The sequence below is a fragment of the Astatotilapia calliptera genome, chromosome 7 (assembly GCF_964374335.1).
Source record: "Astatotilapia calliptera chromosome 7, fAstCal68.1, whole genome shotgun sequence".
Lineage (NCBI taxonomy): Eukaryota > Metazoa > Chordata > Actinopteri > Cichliformes > Cichlidae > Astatotilapia > Astatotilapia calliptera.
In genome coordinates this window covers 67,058,812-67,072,879 of record NC_137428.1, presented here as the reverse complement: position 1 = coordinate 67,072,879, position 14,068 = coordinate 67,058,812, and the positions used below count along the sequence as shown (strand labels likewise).

At 41.4% G+C, this 14,068-nt stretch overlaps 2 protein-coding genes across 6 annotated transcripts in view; one reads left to right on the top strand and one right to left on the bottom strand.

The window, feature by feature from the left end:
* Window positions 1-6,109, bottom strand: part of cecr2 (CECR2 histone acetyl-lysine reader) — a 30,963-nt gene extending 24,854 nt beyond the window's left edge. Inside the window, exon 1 of one of the 2 annotated variants that reach the window (XM_080303952.1) lies at window positions 6,091-6,109. Coding sequence is in view for 1 of the 2 variants with exons in the window: in XM_026176669.2 (XP_026032454.2) it covers window positions 5,027-5,146 (120 nt within the window). In the remaining variant the exon portion in view is untranslated. Of the gene's footprint in view, window positions 1-5,026; window positions 5,310-6,090 lie in introns of those variants that run through there. The other variant, XM_026176669.2, reaches the window with a different exon arrangement.
* Window positions 6,110-7,377: 1,268 nt separating this feature from the next.
* Window positions 7,378-14,068, top strand: part of slc25a18 (solute carrier family 25 member 18) — a 13,086-nt gene continuing 6,395 nt past the window's right edge. Inside the window, exons 1-5 of one of the 4 annotated variants that reach the window (XM_026176676.2) lie at window positions 7,378-7,516; window positions 11,016-11,372; window positions 11,598-11,720; window positions 12,488-12,543; window positions 12,760-12,850. In XM_026176676.2, the coding sequence (XP_026032461.1) occupies window positions 11,353-11,372; window positions 11,598-11,720; window positions 12,488-12,543; window positions 12,760-12,850 (290 nt within the window). In that variant the 5' untranslated portion in view covers window positions 7,378-7,516; window positions 11,016-11,352. Of the gene's footprint in view, window positions 7,517-9,816; window positions 10,018-10,165; window positions 10,535-11,015; window positions 11,373-11,597; window positions 11,721-12,487; window positions 12,544-12,759; window positions 12,851-14,068 lie in introns of those variants that run through there. The other 3 variants (XM_026176677.2, XM_026176678.2, XM_026176679.2) reach the window with 3 other exon arrangements.

Genomic DNA, 14,068 nt, shown 5'->3' with positions numbered 1-14,068 from the left:
TGTAGGGTTTCAAGTTGGATGCAGTTGTGATATAACTACGCAGTAGCTGAAGCATAAATCCCCAGTGGGGATTTTACTATTGTTTGGAAATATTGCCCCTAAATACAAAAGTAATATTCAGTGCCTCAGATGCTGTTAGCGCACAGGGACTATTGTTTTTGATCTTACAATAAACCAACAGCTGCACAACCATTTCAAGTGATAATTTGAGATGAGCAGAAAAGCTTAACAGCTTTTTCACCACAGTAGCGATGAAATATTTGAGTTTTGCAAATTTCTGAAGTGACAGTACAATTTTTACTGAAAAGTAAAACAACACTACCACCGAGTGATCCACGCTACTAAAAAGCTGCACTCGCTGCCCATACTGCTCATTTTTAACCATGTCAAATAGGATCTGTAGTGTACAGACGTGCAGCAAAAGAGATTGGCTACCCTAACTAGACGTGTTTTTGTTGTTTGAGATGAAAAGGGATTGCAGAGGAGCTCTTATCATAGTGTGGGATATTGAAACTGCCTAAAAACATCAAGACTTATTGTTAGATTTGTCAACCCACTCCTGGGCAATCTCGTTTTCCTCTTATTACTCAAAGAAAAAGTACATGAAAGACTCTCGTTTAAGTTGTTTTCACACCAGCTATTAACTACGATGAAATACAACATCTCTAAATCTACATCTCAGTTAGAAGATGACAGGCAGCTAATGAAGACACATGGAACAAATGCATGATGATGTGCCAAACAGGCTGCCAGCAGAGCACCGACTTACATGAAGCCAGGGACAGAGGTCCTTGGCATGAAGGGCACATCATTGAGGGCTAAGCAACAGAAGACTACACTGTGGGATTTCAGGAATCATTTACCAGATAAACAGCCAAGGAACCTTTCACAAGCCGCAACACAAAAAGGCATGAAAAGAGGACGGCTACTCATACTAAAACACAAGTTGCTTCCTCACCTCTAAGACTCCTCTCAATCTCTCATCCACACACATGCACTGCTTTCCCGGTTTGCTGCCTGTAGTCTCGAGGAAAGTGGAAACCAGCGACAGTGAAGTGTATCAGTGCTGGAACAATGTGCAAGGGGCCGTTCTGTAAGGCTAGCCAAGGAGACTGGGAGTGCTCCATTATCACTGACCAGCACCATAGAAAGAATAGAGCTGCCACAACAGTACAACAGCAGCGAACTGGATCACAGTTTGTCAATATCCATTTTGGTGGTAGTCTCATATTGCTTTAAACACTGTGGTCTCACATGTGGCAGCCTTAGCAAAAGTATCCATTATGAGAAAAGGAAACAGGTGTTTAAGGAGGCGGCGGGATCTGTGGCCTGTCTGATCACCACAGTGGATAGAGTTTTGATGTTATATTCACACGCTGTTTGCCATACTCAAAGTGACTTCGGATGAGATGTGAGTAACAAAGTGAACTCGTGTTTTTAATAATAATAATAATAATAATAATAATAGATACTTTATTGATCCCCATGGGGAAATTACTTGTTTTTCTCTGCATTTGACCCATTCACTCAGTGAAGCAGTGGGCAGCCCACTAAGCAGGCGCCCGGGGAGCAGTGTGTAGGGACGGTACCTTGCTCAGGGGTACCTCAGGGTAGCCGTTAAGTGGATTCGAACCGCCGACCTTCCGATCATGGGGCGACCACTTTACCTACTGAGCTATCCCTGCCCCTAATTCTCATTTTAATTCTCATTCCTTAACTTTCTGCGATGCCTTTCATATTCGCAAACCAACTCAGCTCTAATCTGGCAGAAAATCAGGGTAAGGCCGACAATGTGCCACAGACACCCACGTTTTTGCTGGGAATTCTCAGATTCATCTGTGATTTGTATGGAACACCACTGTAAAATGCATGTTTTTTCAAGCTGTTTTCAGAGCTGCTTGAGGTCCTCTGCAGCATCAACACTGACCACTGCTCTCTAGAGGATGGCAAAAATGGACATTGGTCAATAAGAGCCAATTAAACATGCCATCTCCACAAGAGAAGACAGAAGGAATGCCAACGTTAAATCACTCAGTGGGCCCCACTCCGTCATGACCACTAACAGCCACTTCTGGACCCTACCCTGCCCCCTATTCCCCCCTTAATTCAACCTGCACAAGCTAACTGATGTTAGCCAATAAATCGTTTTCAGTCACCTCCCCTTATGAAGCACCTCTTGGAAGACAAAAGAAAATGAACCTCAAGTCAAAGGAATTAATCTGAGGCCAAAATTATCCTGATCATTAAATGTGGCACAAAATGCCTCGTTGATTTTTTACTAACGTTGACTATACAAGTTTAAAACAAACAAGAAAAAGCAATGGTAAATGACAGTAAGCCTAAACTGCTGCCTTCATGGGAGTGCCCGGGCCAGCTTGTCTTGTTGCTGCTATGTGGCATTAAAGCAAAACAAACACATCAGCCAAACAGTTTCTTCTTTCTACATTGCAAAGTCCTCAGAAAGTAAACATGCTGGATCCAAATGTCCAGACTCAAAGCCAGGGAGGATATTTGCAAACCCACAGTAACAAAACAGCATAAATCACCCTGACAGAGGGCCGTGTCAGCTGATTGCTCATTATCATAATATCCAAAGTGCAGGGATTTGCAAGGAGTCTTCCAGTTGGTATCTGCACTGTAAAAGATTATTTGAATGTTGTGGTCTGAACTGCTTAATTTTTACAACTTATTAACTCTGGGGCCTGGCCGTTCACATGCTCTTACCTCTGTGCACACAGCAAGGTGTACACAGAGGTAAGAGCAAAGCTCCAAAGACTGAACACTTGTTGCAAAGATAAGAGGCGGTGTATTTATTTTTTTTTACCAAAAAGACAAGTTGCAAGCGTCTGAAGTGCGCCGAATATTCGAGATATTGTAAAATTATTTTGAAAGCTCACCATCTTGGTCAGCTACTATAACAGCACAAGAAACCCTTTCATTTCAGTACGTGCAAATACTAAACATCACCTAACCCAACCAGAGCATTTGCAGCAATAAAGATTTAAATGAAGAGCATAAATTTACCTGGCAAATTTTTTGAATGGACGTGATTTACGCATTACTTTGAATATGAATGTAATGAAAGCCCCAATAAAACACAAGCAGCCAGATCACAAGACATACGCCGCCTGCTTCATTTAACTCACAAATAAACTACAGAAAAGAAAAAAAAAAAAATTCACTTCAAGGAAAAAAAGTCTTTTGTATATCTTGTTTTGGGCACAAAGTCAGCAAATGTTAAAAAAATATTTTGACAGGTGATTCTATATATGGAATCATCTCCTACGGATCAGTGAAATATGAGGTAATTCCCACAATATTTCAAAATAACTGCACAAATCAGTGCCTAGGTAGATGCATTTCAAGATGGCTGCAAAGTGGGAAAGCCTGCCACCAGAGGGATTTTGACAACATTTGACAATGTGGGCTCTACTTGCATTTTCCCCACCTAAAACGGTTTCTTTTGAAGTTTTGGTGGGAGGGGGGTATTACCACTGTTGCTAATGTTGCTCATTTCCCCTTGAAAGACACGTACTTTCCACTAGCTTTCAATAAAAGTTATAAGCTTAACTACTTAGCTCTTATTGTAAATTCCCCAGTGGATCATTATAACGAGAACCAAAAGAGTTGTGACCTTGGACACTTCTGTGCCCAATTAAGATGTCAAAGTGTAAGACTACTACATCAATCTCAATATTTCCCCGAAATCCGGCTGAGTAATGGAGCCAAACACGTGATCTGCTTAAGTTATCCTTTTAAACAGGAATACATCATTGAAACATTACTTTGAAATCAAGCCCATCGGGCCTTTAAGGAGATCAACTTTCATGTAAACTAGGCGCAATGCTAGTCCCCCATCTGGCTGCCACTTCGTTCAACAACAAAGACGATGTCTACGTGATTCTCCCGAAGGGGGTGGGGATGACTGAGTGATGGAGACTGTTGATGCGCGATGTTGACCTCGCCGGTTTCTTTAAAGTGCAATTACTGCTCGACTAATTAAACAATATCCGTGATCTCTGTCGTAAATGTTGCACATGTTAGGCGTCGTGAACTACGCTTTCCTATCGACTCTGAACACATTTCAAGGGAAAAGGGGGGTGGGAGGCCAAATCGAGTGATGAAGTTGAATTATGTAATCACAGTGTAATAAATAGTTTATTCTGCGACAGAACAGTTAGTGGAGTAAATAGTCCACCTACTAACTTGCCCTAGACAATTAATAACCTTAGAAAATCGTTAAACCCCTCGCTTCTTGCAACAAAACAGGACTTGGGCGAGCAAACAATGACTGAACAGCATCTGCGTCCCCTGGCTACACAAGCCAGATGGCCTCCAAGACAATAAACTCAAACCTCACGCCATGAACTTAACTTTATCTGACAGAAAAGGGAAACCAAAACACAGCGGCGCCGTACAGTTACTTAGCTCTTTCACTCACAATAAAATAAAATATTCACACAAGTAAAACCAACATAAATCTAATTGGCTGAAATATTCCCGTCACGTATCCTTGACCACTTTTCTAACTATATTTCCTAATCTTCCCGACCGTTCCTTTAATTTAATTTAAATGACCTGGGGCACGGTTGCTCTGCAACATAAACACGGGCCTCGGGCCAAATAAAAACAAACGAGAGGCACATGGTTCAAGAGGACGTCTATGTAAAGTTTATCGAACATCTGAGCATCCTTGGATATAGACAAACACGTACAAGTCACTGTAAATACTGGACCACAAGCCGTGTCGTCAATGCTATATTCCGCTTAAAGTTTAACTTTGGAGAACAACATCAACGGGCAAAGCGAATACAGCTAGCTTGAGCTCTGCTAACGAGCTCGCTCCTTTAACAGGATTGCCTCAGTGTGAGAAGTTCAGAGAACATGCTAAGCTGGTTACCCAAATACTAAGTTACACAAAGTGCGCTCGCACCAGCACGTACGCAAAAAAGCTGACACAAACAACTTCTCATTTCCGCAATGAAACCCATTGGTGATACTACCAGCAATCACAATTCTTGTTTACCTCTATTTCAAAGTCTGGAAGGTTGAATGCTGTCCTGAACAGCGAGCAGAAGTGGGCTATGGCGGGGACTTCCCACCAAGACTGGATCTCTTCCACAGAAACGGTACATCCCTGGGACATTTTCGGGCTGAAGAAATTCTGTAACGTTTATTTCTCACATTAGAAAGTAGATTCTTCCGCGACGTATAGTGCCTCCGTAACATTAAAAACATGAAAAAAGTTGGTGTCGCCGTCCTGTTGGGACAGTTGCCATTGCGACCCGGAGAGCGCTACAATCTGTTTCAATCAGAGTCTCACCGGAGCTGAACAGATGGGAAGGGCGATACCACTGCAAGACGAATAGGGGTGTCCGACTACTTAGGTCGATATGTTAAACTTTCTGTGAACATAAATAGTAGCTACAGTGGCGAGCATATTTGCCTCTTTTGATAATAGCCTGTAACTGTTAAACCTCTTTTCAATTGTGTTTGACTGTTCGGTTTAATAGTAATCTCCCACAGTAAATAGTCCCCAACCGATTGATAATGGCCTCGCCGTTTAAAGGGAACCATTGTAAATGGTGAATAACTGAAAACTAAAACATTAAAACCAGGTATGGCCCTACAGCTTAAGTTCGTTTATGTAAGGTCTTGCTGTAGGTTTTAATTGAGTCCGTCGATATTACTTTAGGTAAAAATTCCTGACTGTGAAAGCTTTTTTCCCCCCCATTGTGAAACGAACACCCCTTTCACTTACAGCAGTCCGAAACTGTCGTTCAGTTTATTACTCAAGCGCAAGTTTCAGGTACATCGAGATTTTGTAAACACTTTAAGGGAAGGTTACTACACAAGGACTCCCTCTATCGTAATATTAGAGAAGTGCATGCTATGGCACAGCGGAGGCGCTGAGCGCACTCAGAGCAAGTTCATTTTATTCTGATGTCTAGTGTTTATTTGTGTGTGTTTTACTTTTATCTCTGCAAGACAATAAAATACAAGATGTATAATTTTAACGTAGTATAACAAACGTTTTCATTTGATGCGTAAAGCATGCGTAGGAAACCAGCATAAATTTTCAGGCATTACCGTACACTAAACTGCGAGATTTAACATAGTGGTCCCGTGTGCAGGCCCACACTTTGGTCTGAAGGTGGTGCTCCTGAATTTAAAAAGAAAGAAAAAAAAAGGGGGGGGGGGGGACATATATACAGACTTTACATGAACGTAAATGTATGGCACATAATACATCGCACTTTCTATTCTATAATGCGTGCACTAATTAAATGCAATAGCAAGCATTTTCCATAAACGGTGGCAGTGGACAGTAATTTAAATATCCTTACCTAAATATCTCCCCACCAGCCTACCAGTTTAAGTTCAAGCCCATCTTCTTTTTCTAAAGACAATCAGTGTGGTGCCAGTCTTTGCAATGAACAACTGACATTGACTGAAGTTTACAAAAGTTTTTCATGCTAACATATTACCTAAAGAAGCATTAAATCTCCAAAAGTTGATTCTGTTCATCTGGACGTAGCGTTTTGTGGGAGAAACGTTTGAATCGAGGAGGGGGCCTAAGGGTACATCTGTCACCATCTTACAATGCTGTGATTGCAGCCATTCCCCAACTCTCTGTGAATGGTACTCATGGCCATTGATCAGTGGGATTGGATCAATGGTTGTTGATCAATGGTCATGAGAATTTGCACAATTATGATTAAGGAACTGATCTCCCAGCCCTTTGTTCCTCAGTGGGCTGGTTTCAGTCATTATGCAAATTTACTGTTTATAAGATTGAAACCTGCAGTCAGCTGAGACTGAAGACGTCACCTGGATGAGTGACGAAACGTTTCTCCCACAACACGCTACGTCCAGATGAACAGAATCAACTTTTGGAGATACCAACACCACACACAAACTGAGTAACATGGAGTTTTAACAGGCCATGGTTAAAAGAACAGAACAGTCACTTGTCATGACAGTGCAATATATTGTGCTGTGAAGTGAAACCAACTAACCATCCAATTCACAAACATAAGATTATATTGTTAATGGGGCTACATAGCTGTTAAGGCACAATTTTGTTACAACTGCTGCACATCCCTCAATAAAGAGGGCAGAGTTTCATTGAAGACTAAAGACTAGTCTTTCGATAACCCTCAGGGAAATAAATAAGCTGATATAGGCTGGATCTTTTTAGCTCTTTGGGGTAATAAAGTGGTATAATGAGACAGCAGTACTCTGAAGAAATTGATGAGTCTAAGACAATGTTTAGGCAGTGTCAGGTCTCAAAATCTCCCAGCAAAGGGTTGGATTTTAAGAAGAGTTGAGCACATTTATTCACTTCACCTGTTCTCAGTGTGTCTGATCGATGTACACTGATGGTGCTGTAGTTCCAATCTCCAGTGAGATTGGAATCAAAAGGCTATAAAAACCACATGAAACATAGTGATTCCTACTTTTTCTGTTTGCTTTGTTGCTGGGGGGAGGCAAGGAAGAACATCAATACTGAGATGTAAGTAACCATATTTACTCACCCTTTGCAGGGGAAAATTCTAGTGCCTCTACCTACAAAGTGGAAGCACTGCACATTCACACAGGTGGTGTCACGGTTTGCCAACCAGACCATGGGGATATGGGGAATGAGGACCCAGGCGCGGTGCTCTGTGTATAAACAGTGCATTTATTTACAGTGATGGAAAAACATGACAATAAATCCCGTGCTCTCCCGACTCCCATGACGTGTCCTCTTCCCAGTGTTAGTCCTCCTGTCTCCGTGATGAGCGCCCCATGCTCGCTGCCCTCTCGCCTCTCGCTACTCCTGGGACATAAGAGAGAGGCAGCTGTCAAACACACAATAATGCAGGAGACTCAAACTAAGAACTGGTCGAGAGACTAACGTGAAGCCACGCAATGATCCAGCGTCAAAGAGAGCTCCACCACACTCTCAAGTAGCTCCTCCGACAGGCCTGATCAGCTACAGGTGTGTCAAGGTCTTCAGGTGTGGCTAATCACCTGCCAGGGCCACACCCACACATGCACATATGTCTACAAGCAGGGAGAACGAGGGACAGCAATACAAAATACATACATTATAATATTAGTCCATAACTGCTCAGGTTGTTTCAGTTTCCGTGGTTGATTAGACTTCCAGTCAGAAGTAAGCTGGTTAACTTAACAATCCATAGAAGCTTTCAATGTAGGTAAAATAAGCAAAACCCCTTTCACGGGTGAACTATGGGTGTTAAGACATACAATATCTATAAAGGATCACGTACTGTTGCACATATTGTTTTGATTTGCTTCCCCTTACTTTGCAACAGCATTTTAGTGCTGCATATACTTGATGACACCACTAATAACAAACAAATATATAATACAAGCATCCGTTTTCTCTGATGATCAGCACATACTTTATGTGGTTTTCAATACCACATAAAGTAGTGTTTGCGTGTGATTTTGCTAGTCTTATTCTAGTAAAACATATTTATTTCATTACTGAAGGATAAGAAATAGACCAACTTATTCCAAAAGAGTATGTGATGCCAAAAACATCAGAACTAGTCTGTTTGTTTGTTATGCACTTCATTATATCGTTACCATGGTCCCATATTTTACTGTTTTATTCAATACTAGCAGTATTTCAGCATGCCAAGGTATAATTAGAGGATAGAAAAAGTATTTCTTAACCACATATTATTGTTTTTTTGTTAACAAAAAGTAATTGCTCACATATCAACAGAGTTAAAGACAGTCATTGGGTCTGCTTTCTGTTCCTCACACCCACCTCCATACCTCTGTGGGCAGAGCCTTCAGTGTGGCACCCCCCTCTGTAACTCTAATCCCATCTGAATCTCTCCCACCTGAGCTTTGCAACATCCCATCATAAGAAACTTCTCAAATCTCACCTGTTCAAGAAGGCCTTCAATCTCTAGCCTTTTTGTTTATTTATGTTCTTTGTAAAGCATCATTGAGTTTCTTGAAATGCACAATAAAAATCAAAGTTATCATTATTATTGTTGTTTTTGCTGTTATCATAAATTGTACTTATTCATTTCTATTTTCTACAATAAGGTCTAGATTTCTAAAAACTGAAACCTCTCGTAATGATGTAATTTCTCTACTCTAACTGAAACTAAGTCTTTCCATACAAAAGTAAACACTACATATCTAGGCAATAATCAGTTTTCTATTTCCACCACATTTGTGCTCTTTTTTTCTAAACTGACGGCATAACCACAAGTTTTTTAAGAGTGAAAGCCGGGTTTGAAAATATGCACTGATGAGTGAACGTCATTGATAGTAACTGTTTTTCCATTAAGAACGATCAATATTTGAATCAATTCTCATGAAAAAATGGCGTAAGGGCAATGAGCAGTAGCTGCCATGATCACATGCTCCTTTTTTCTTTTTTAGAATCCTGTAATTGCTTTTTTCCCCAGATTTTTCAGTAATGGCACAAACTGTGTGCATTATGCCATTGGATACAGCTATTAGTAGTTTTTGTAAGTCTGTGAACATTAATTGCATTCAGTGCTCCTGGACGTATTATGTAATAGCAGGACTAATGAAAAAGGGAGCTCATTACTGGTGAGCAGCCTTTTTTGTTTCAGTTCACGTTCTGTGTCGTGTTTATTTATACAGTACGTAGAAGTAATACACACTGAGGTATAATTGTGAGTATTAGTCTCTGCAGTGTCTGTTGTGCGTCCTCTAACAGCAGCTCCACAGGCTTGAGTTTATGTCTAGTTGTGTTAGTGCAGAGCTGCGTTGCTGGGCTGTGTCAAGCAGAGAGTCACCATAAGAGGGAGGGATTTAGGCAGCAGGACAATACTCGTGTTTGTGCAACGGCCCCTGAGTGGCGGCTGGCTCTCTCAGATCGCTCTCGCTTGACTACCATTCCTGGATGCATTGTTGAAGTGAAAGGAAAGCGGACAGCCTGATCCTGCTTGTGGGATGCTGCACCAGAGGTAGGACCAGCGTTTCTTACTGCTGCGTCTCTGTGATGGAAGAAAAGTGAGTTTCTTGGAAGCTGTCTCGTGGGGCTTGTGCTTCTGAATTATGTGAGCTGGGTGCTCTAGTGCAGTTTCTGGGGGAAGTTGGAGGTTGGCTGGGGTTGAGGCACCCTTCTCTGTGTTTTGGCAGGGTCACTACTGTTTGTGAATGGATCTAAAAGAAAGTTTCACAGAAAGAGGCTCAGTGAAAGGCATGTGTAGAATGTAGCTATGCGCCGGCAACGGAAAAAGACAGTGTTCAGAGACAGAAAGAAACACTTTGGGATGAAATTGCTGAGGTGACATCAAAAGATACAAAATGTTGTATCTCAAGGTTTTTTAAATCTTTGACAACGCGACAATGAAGGATATAGTTGAGGTTTACAGTGGTAAAAATAGAGATGGAGTGGAGGCGGAGAGATTATGAGAGAGATTAATTAGGGAGATGAGGAATTGGGGTATGCAGGGAGTGGAAAAGACAGAAAAAGGACGCCTAAAACTGAGAACACTGTAAAGGAAGACAAGAACTGGGTCCCCAGGTAAGGTTTCAGCAGCATTTGTACTATCTGTAATATACACCACTGAAGCTAGACTACAAACCACTGAACTAAAAGAAAGGGGGGGGGGGAAGCCTGTGAGATATTTTTCCAAACCACTCAAATCTCCTCTTCAGCCTTTTGTAGCTGGTGAACTGCAAAAGTAATACAGAGAATACTCCCATTTTCAGCTCTGCCCTCCTGGCCGGAAACAAATACTCTTTATCCCTTTTAGCTGGCAGATTAGAGAGACTCAAGATGTTCTGTCTTAGTGTGGTAGTCCCAGAATATGATACGATTCAACTTTATGACTGACTGGATTTTATGCAGCCTGACATTCAATGTGAGGTGTGTCAATCCCTCATTGTAACCATGCCCTCCTATTAGGATAAAACACCAAAGAAAAAGTTTCATCAGGAGGGCTTTGATATCTGGAAGGAAGATATTGGTCTTACTCTACATGAATCTGCATTTGTCTGTCCAGACAGTGGAAGAACGGCCGGGTTTTTGTGTGAAGTACAACACAGCACAACAACTGGCCAGAAGACACAGATTAAACTCTGGTGGGTCTGACCACAACAGGAAAGGAGGGCGTCCATCCCTGACATACCAGGGAGAGGAAGAAGAAAACGGTCCATTTCTACCATTTCAAAGGACACTGCGGGGTGCATTTGTGGCGTGAAAGGACAGGTGAGGGTTGAACTACAACGACAACTCTGGGCTGTGGACCGAAGTGTGGAAAAGCAGGGGGGAGAGGAAGACGACGAAGAGGTGGGATAAGAAGAGAGGCAGGTTAGGCGTGGAGCCCAAACACAAGCAGGATGGGAGAGAAGAAAGTTAGGTAAGTAATGAATCCTGTTTGTTTGGTCTAATAAAGAGGTTTTCACCAAATGGAAGCAACAGCTGTGGTAATATTTATCTTTTATGCTCTCTTTGTGTGTGGACTGGTTGGGAATCCCCTCCCCTCCCTCTGTGTGTCTACTTTGTGACTCTGATTTGTCGTTCGCACGGCTTGTTTTCGTGGCTGTGTGTAAATTGTTCTGTGTCTATGTTGATCCCTTCGCAGTCTCCCTGCTAAGCTGATTAATGGAGGCGTGGCAGGCCTGGTTGGTGTGACATGTGTATTTCCTATAGATCTGGCCAAGACCCGCCTACAGAACCAGCAGGGTATCCAAGTCTACAAAGGAATGTGAGTGGGGTTTCCTCAGCCGGGGGTTAATATGCTAATCTGATTGATCTGTCAGATATAAAGTTTTTTTGTTTTATGCTTTAAATTATTTTAGTTATTGGTACTAATTAAGAAAAAAACATACGAGCTGCTTACAGATAATTGTATTTTGTGGAAATCAGAATCAAAGTTAAATATTTTCCTCCTGATGTAATTCGAACTGCACGCAACCATGTCTGACATATTTCTCCACAGAATCTCAACGGGTGGAGCAGTAGAGTAAAATGTGCTCTCTCCATATTTGCGTCTATGTTTTGATGAGTTTGAACAGAGCTCATTGGGGTCATGGTCGTGCACACTGATGGACTCTAAACATCTATTTAGTAGATCAAGAGATCAAGATGAAAAGGGAGTTTGGTGTCCTTAAAAAACACATTGACCCTAAACAGTTAGCTGCACACATCTGGTGGGCATCAATACTGCTGGCTGGTGGGGCGTGCCTTTCCTGTGTTTAGTGGCTTGTGATTTTCCAGAGTGAGTCAGACATGTAAAAATAGCTTGAAATATTCCTTTAAAGGGACAGTTACAAAGTTGGCATTTGGAAATAAAACAGAGAATCTGAATATAATCACTTTCTGTAGCCGTATTTGTTGTAAAGCCAGAGTAGAGGGCTGGGTTATAGGACAAAGGCAACATGTGTGACTGTAGAGTCCGTTGTGAAAGATCTGGATACTGCTATGGCTATTTAATTAAGAGTGATTTTCACTTCTTCTTTGTTGTCTTTAAAGGCTTGACTGTTTGGCCAAGACGGTGCGCTCAGAAGGCTATTTTGGATGCTACAGAGGTATTCTTTGCATTTCTAAGTACTGTGATAAACAACACTGTAACTGTAAAAGAAATCTCACCACCTACGCCATTGTTTCTCCTGCATGCTCTAAATTGTTTTATCATTATAGCGATTACCTACTACCCCAGTTGGAAAGCCATAAGCTGTTTTTTAGTTTTGTTCTATTTTTGTACCTTAAGCATTGCTGTTAATAGTCAGTTTGTTTACCTCCAGGTGCAGCGGTAAACCTCACTCTAGTTACACCTGAAAAAGCCATCAAACTGGCTGCCAATGATGTCTTCAGACAGAAGCTCTCTAAGGATGGGTAATGTAGCTTTTGTTGCTCACTGAAGTTATGTGATGTAAAGCTAAAGCATAAGTACGGCTTTCAGTGTCTTATACTATTGTATATTGACCATTTAATTTGTGCACCATGTAATAACGTAGGATTTTCTTCAACATGAAATAGTCTGTTGCCTCTGTTACAGTCTAGCATTGATACACGGATACGTTCTAGCATGGATACATTCTAGCATGGATACATGGATACATTCTAGCATGGGTACATTATAGCATGGATACATTCTAGCATAGATACATGGATACATTCTAGCATGGGTACATTCTAGCATGGGTACATTCTAGCATGGGTACATTCTAGCATGGGTACATTCTAGCATGGGTACATTCTAGCATGGATACACTCTAGCATTGATACATGGGTACATTCTAGCATGGGTACATTCTAGCATGGGTACATGGGTACATTCTAGCATGGATACATTCTAGCATGGATACATTCTAGCATGGGTACATTCTAGCATGGGTACATGGATACATTCTAGCATGGATACATTCTAGCATGGGTACATTCTAGCATGGATACATTCTAGCATGGGTACATTCTAGCATGGGTACATTCTAGCATGGGTACATTCTAGCATGGATACATTCTAGCATGGATACATGGGTACATGGGTACATTCTAGCATGGATACATTCTAGCATGGGTACATTCTAGCATGGGTACATGGATACATTCTAGCATGGATACATTCTAGCATGGGTACATTCTAGCATGGGTACATGGATACATTCTAGCATGGATACATTCTAGCATGGGTACATTCTAGCATGGATACATTCTAGCATGGGTACATTCTAGCATGGGTACATTCTAGCATGGATACATTCTAGCATGGATACATTCTAGCATGGATACATTCTAGCATGGGTACATTCTAGCATGGATACATATTTAAATATATATATGCGTGTGTGTGTATCAGAATCAGAATCAGAAAGGGTTCTATTGCCAAATGTTGAGCAGGTTTACAACATTAGGAAATTGCTGCGGTAGTTAGTGCAAAACATTCTGTCAGACAAGTAAATATAAAAATAAGAATTAAAAGTGCTAAGTAAATAGTAGACACACACACACACACACACACACACACATATATATATTAGGGGTGCAACGATACACAAAATTCACGGTTCGGTTCGGTTCGATCCTTTGGTGTCACGGTTCGATATTTTTTCG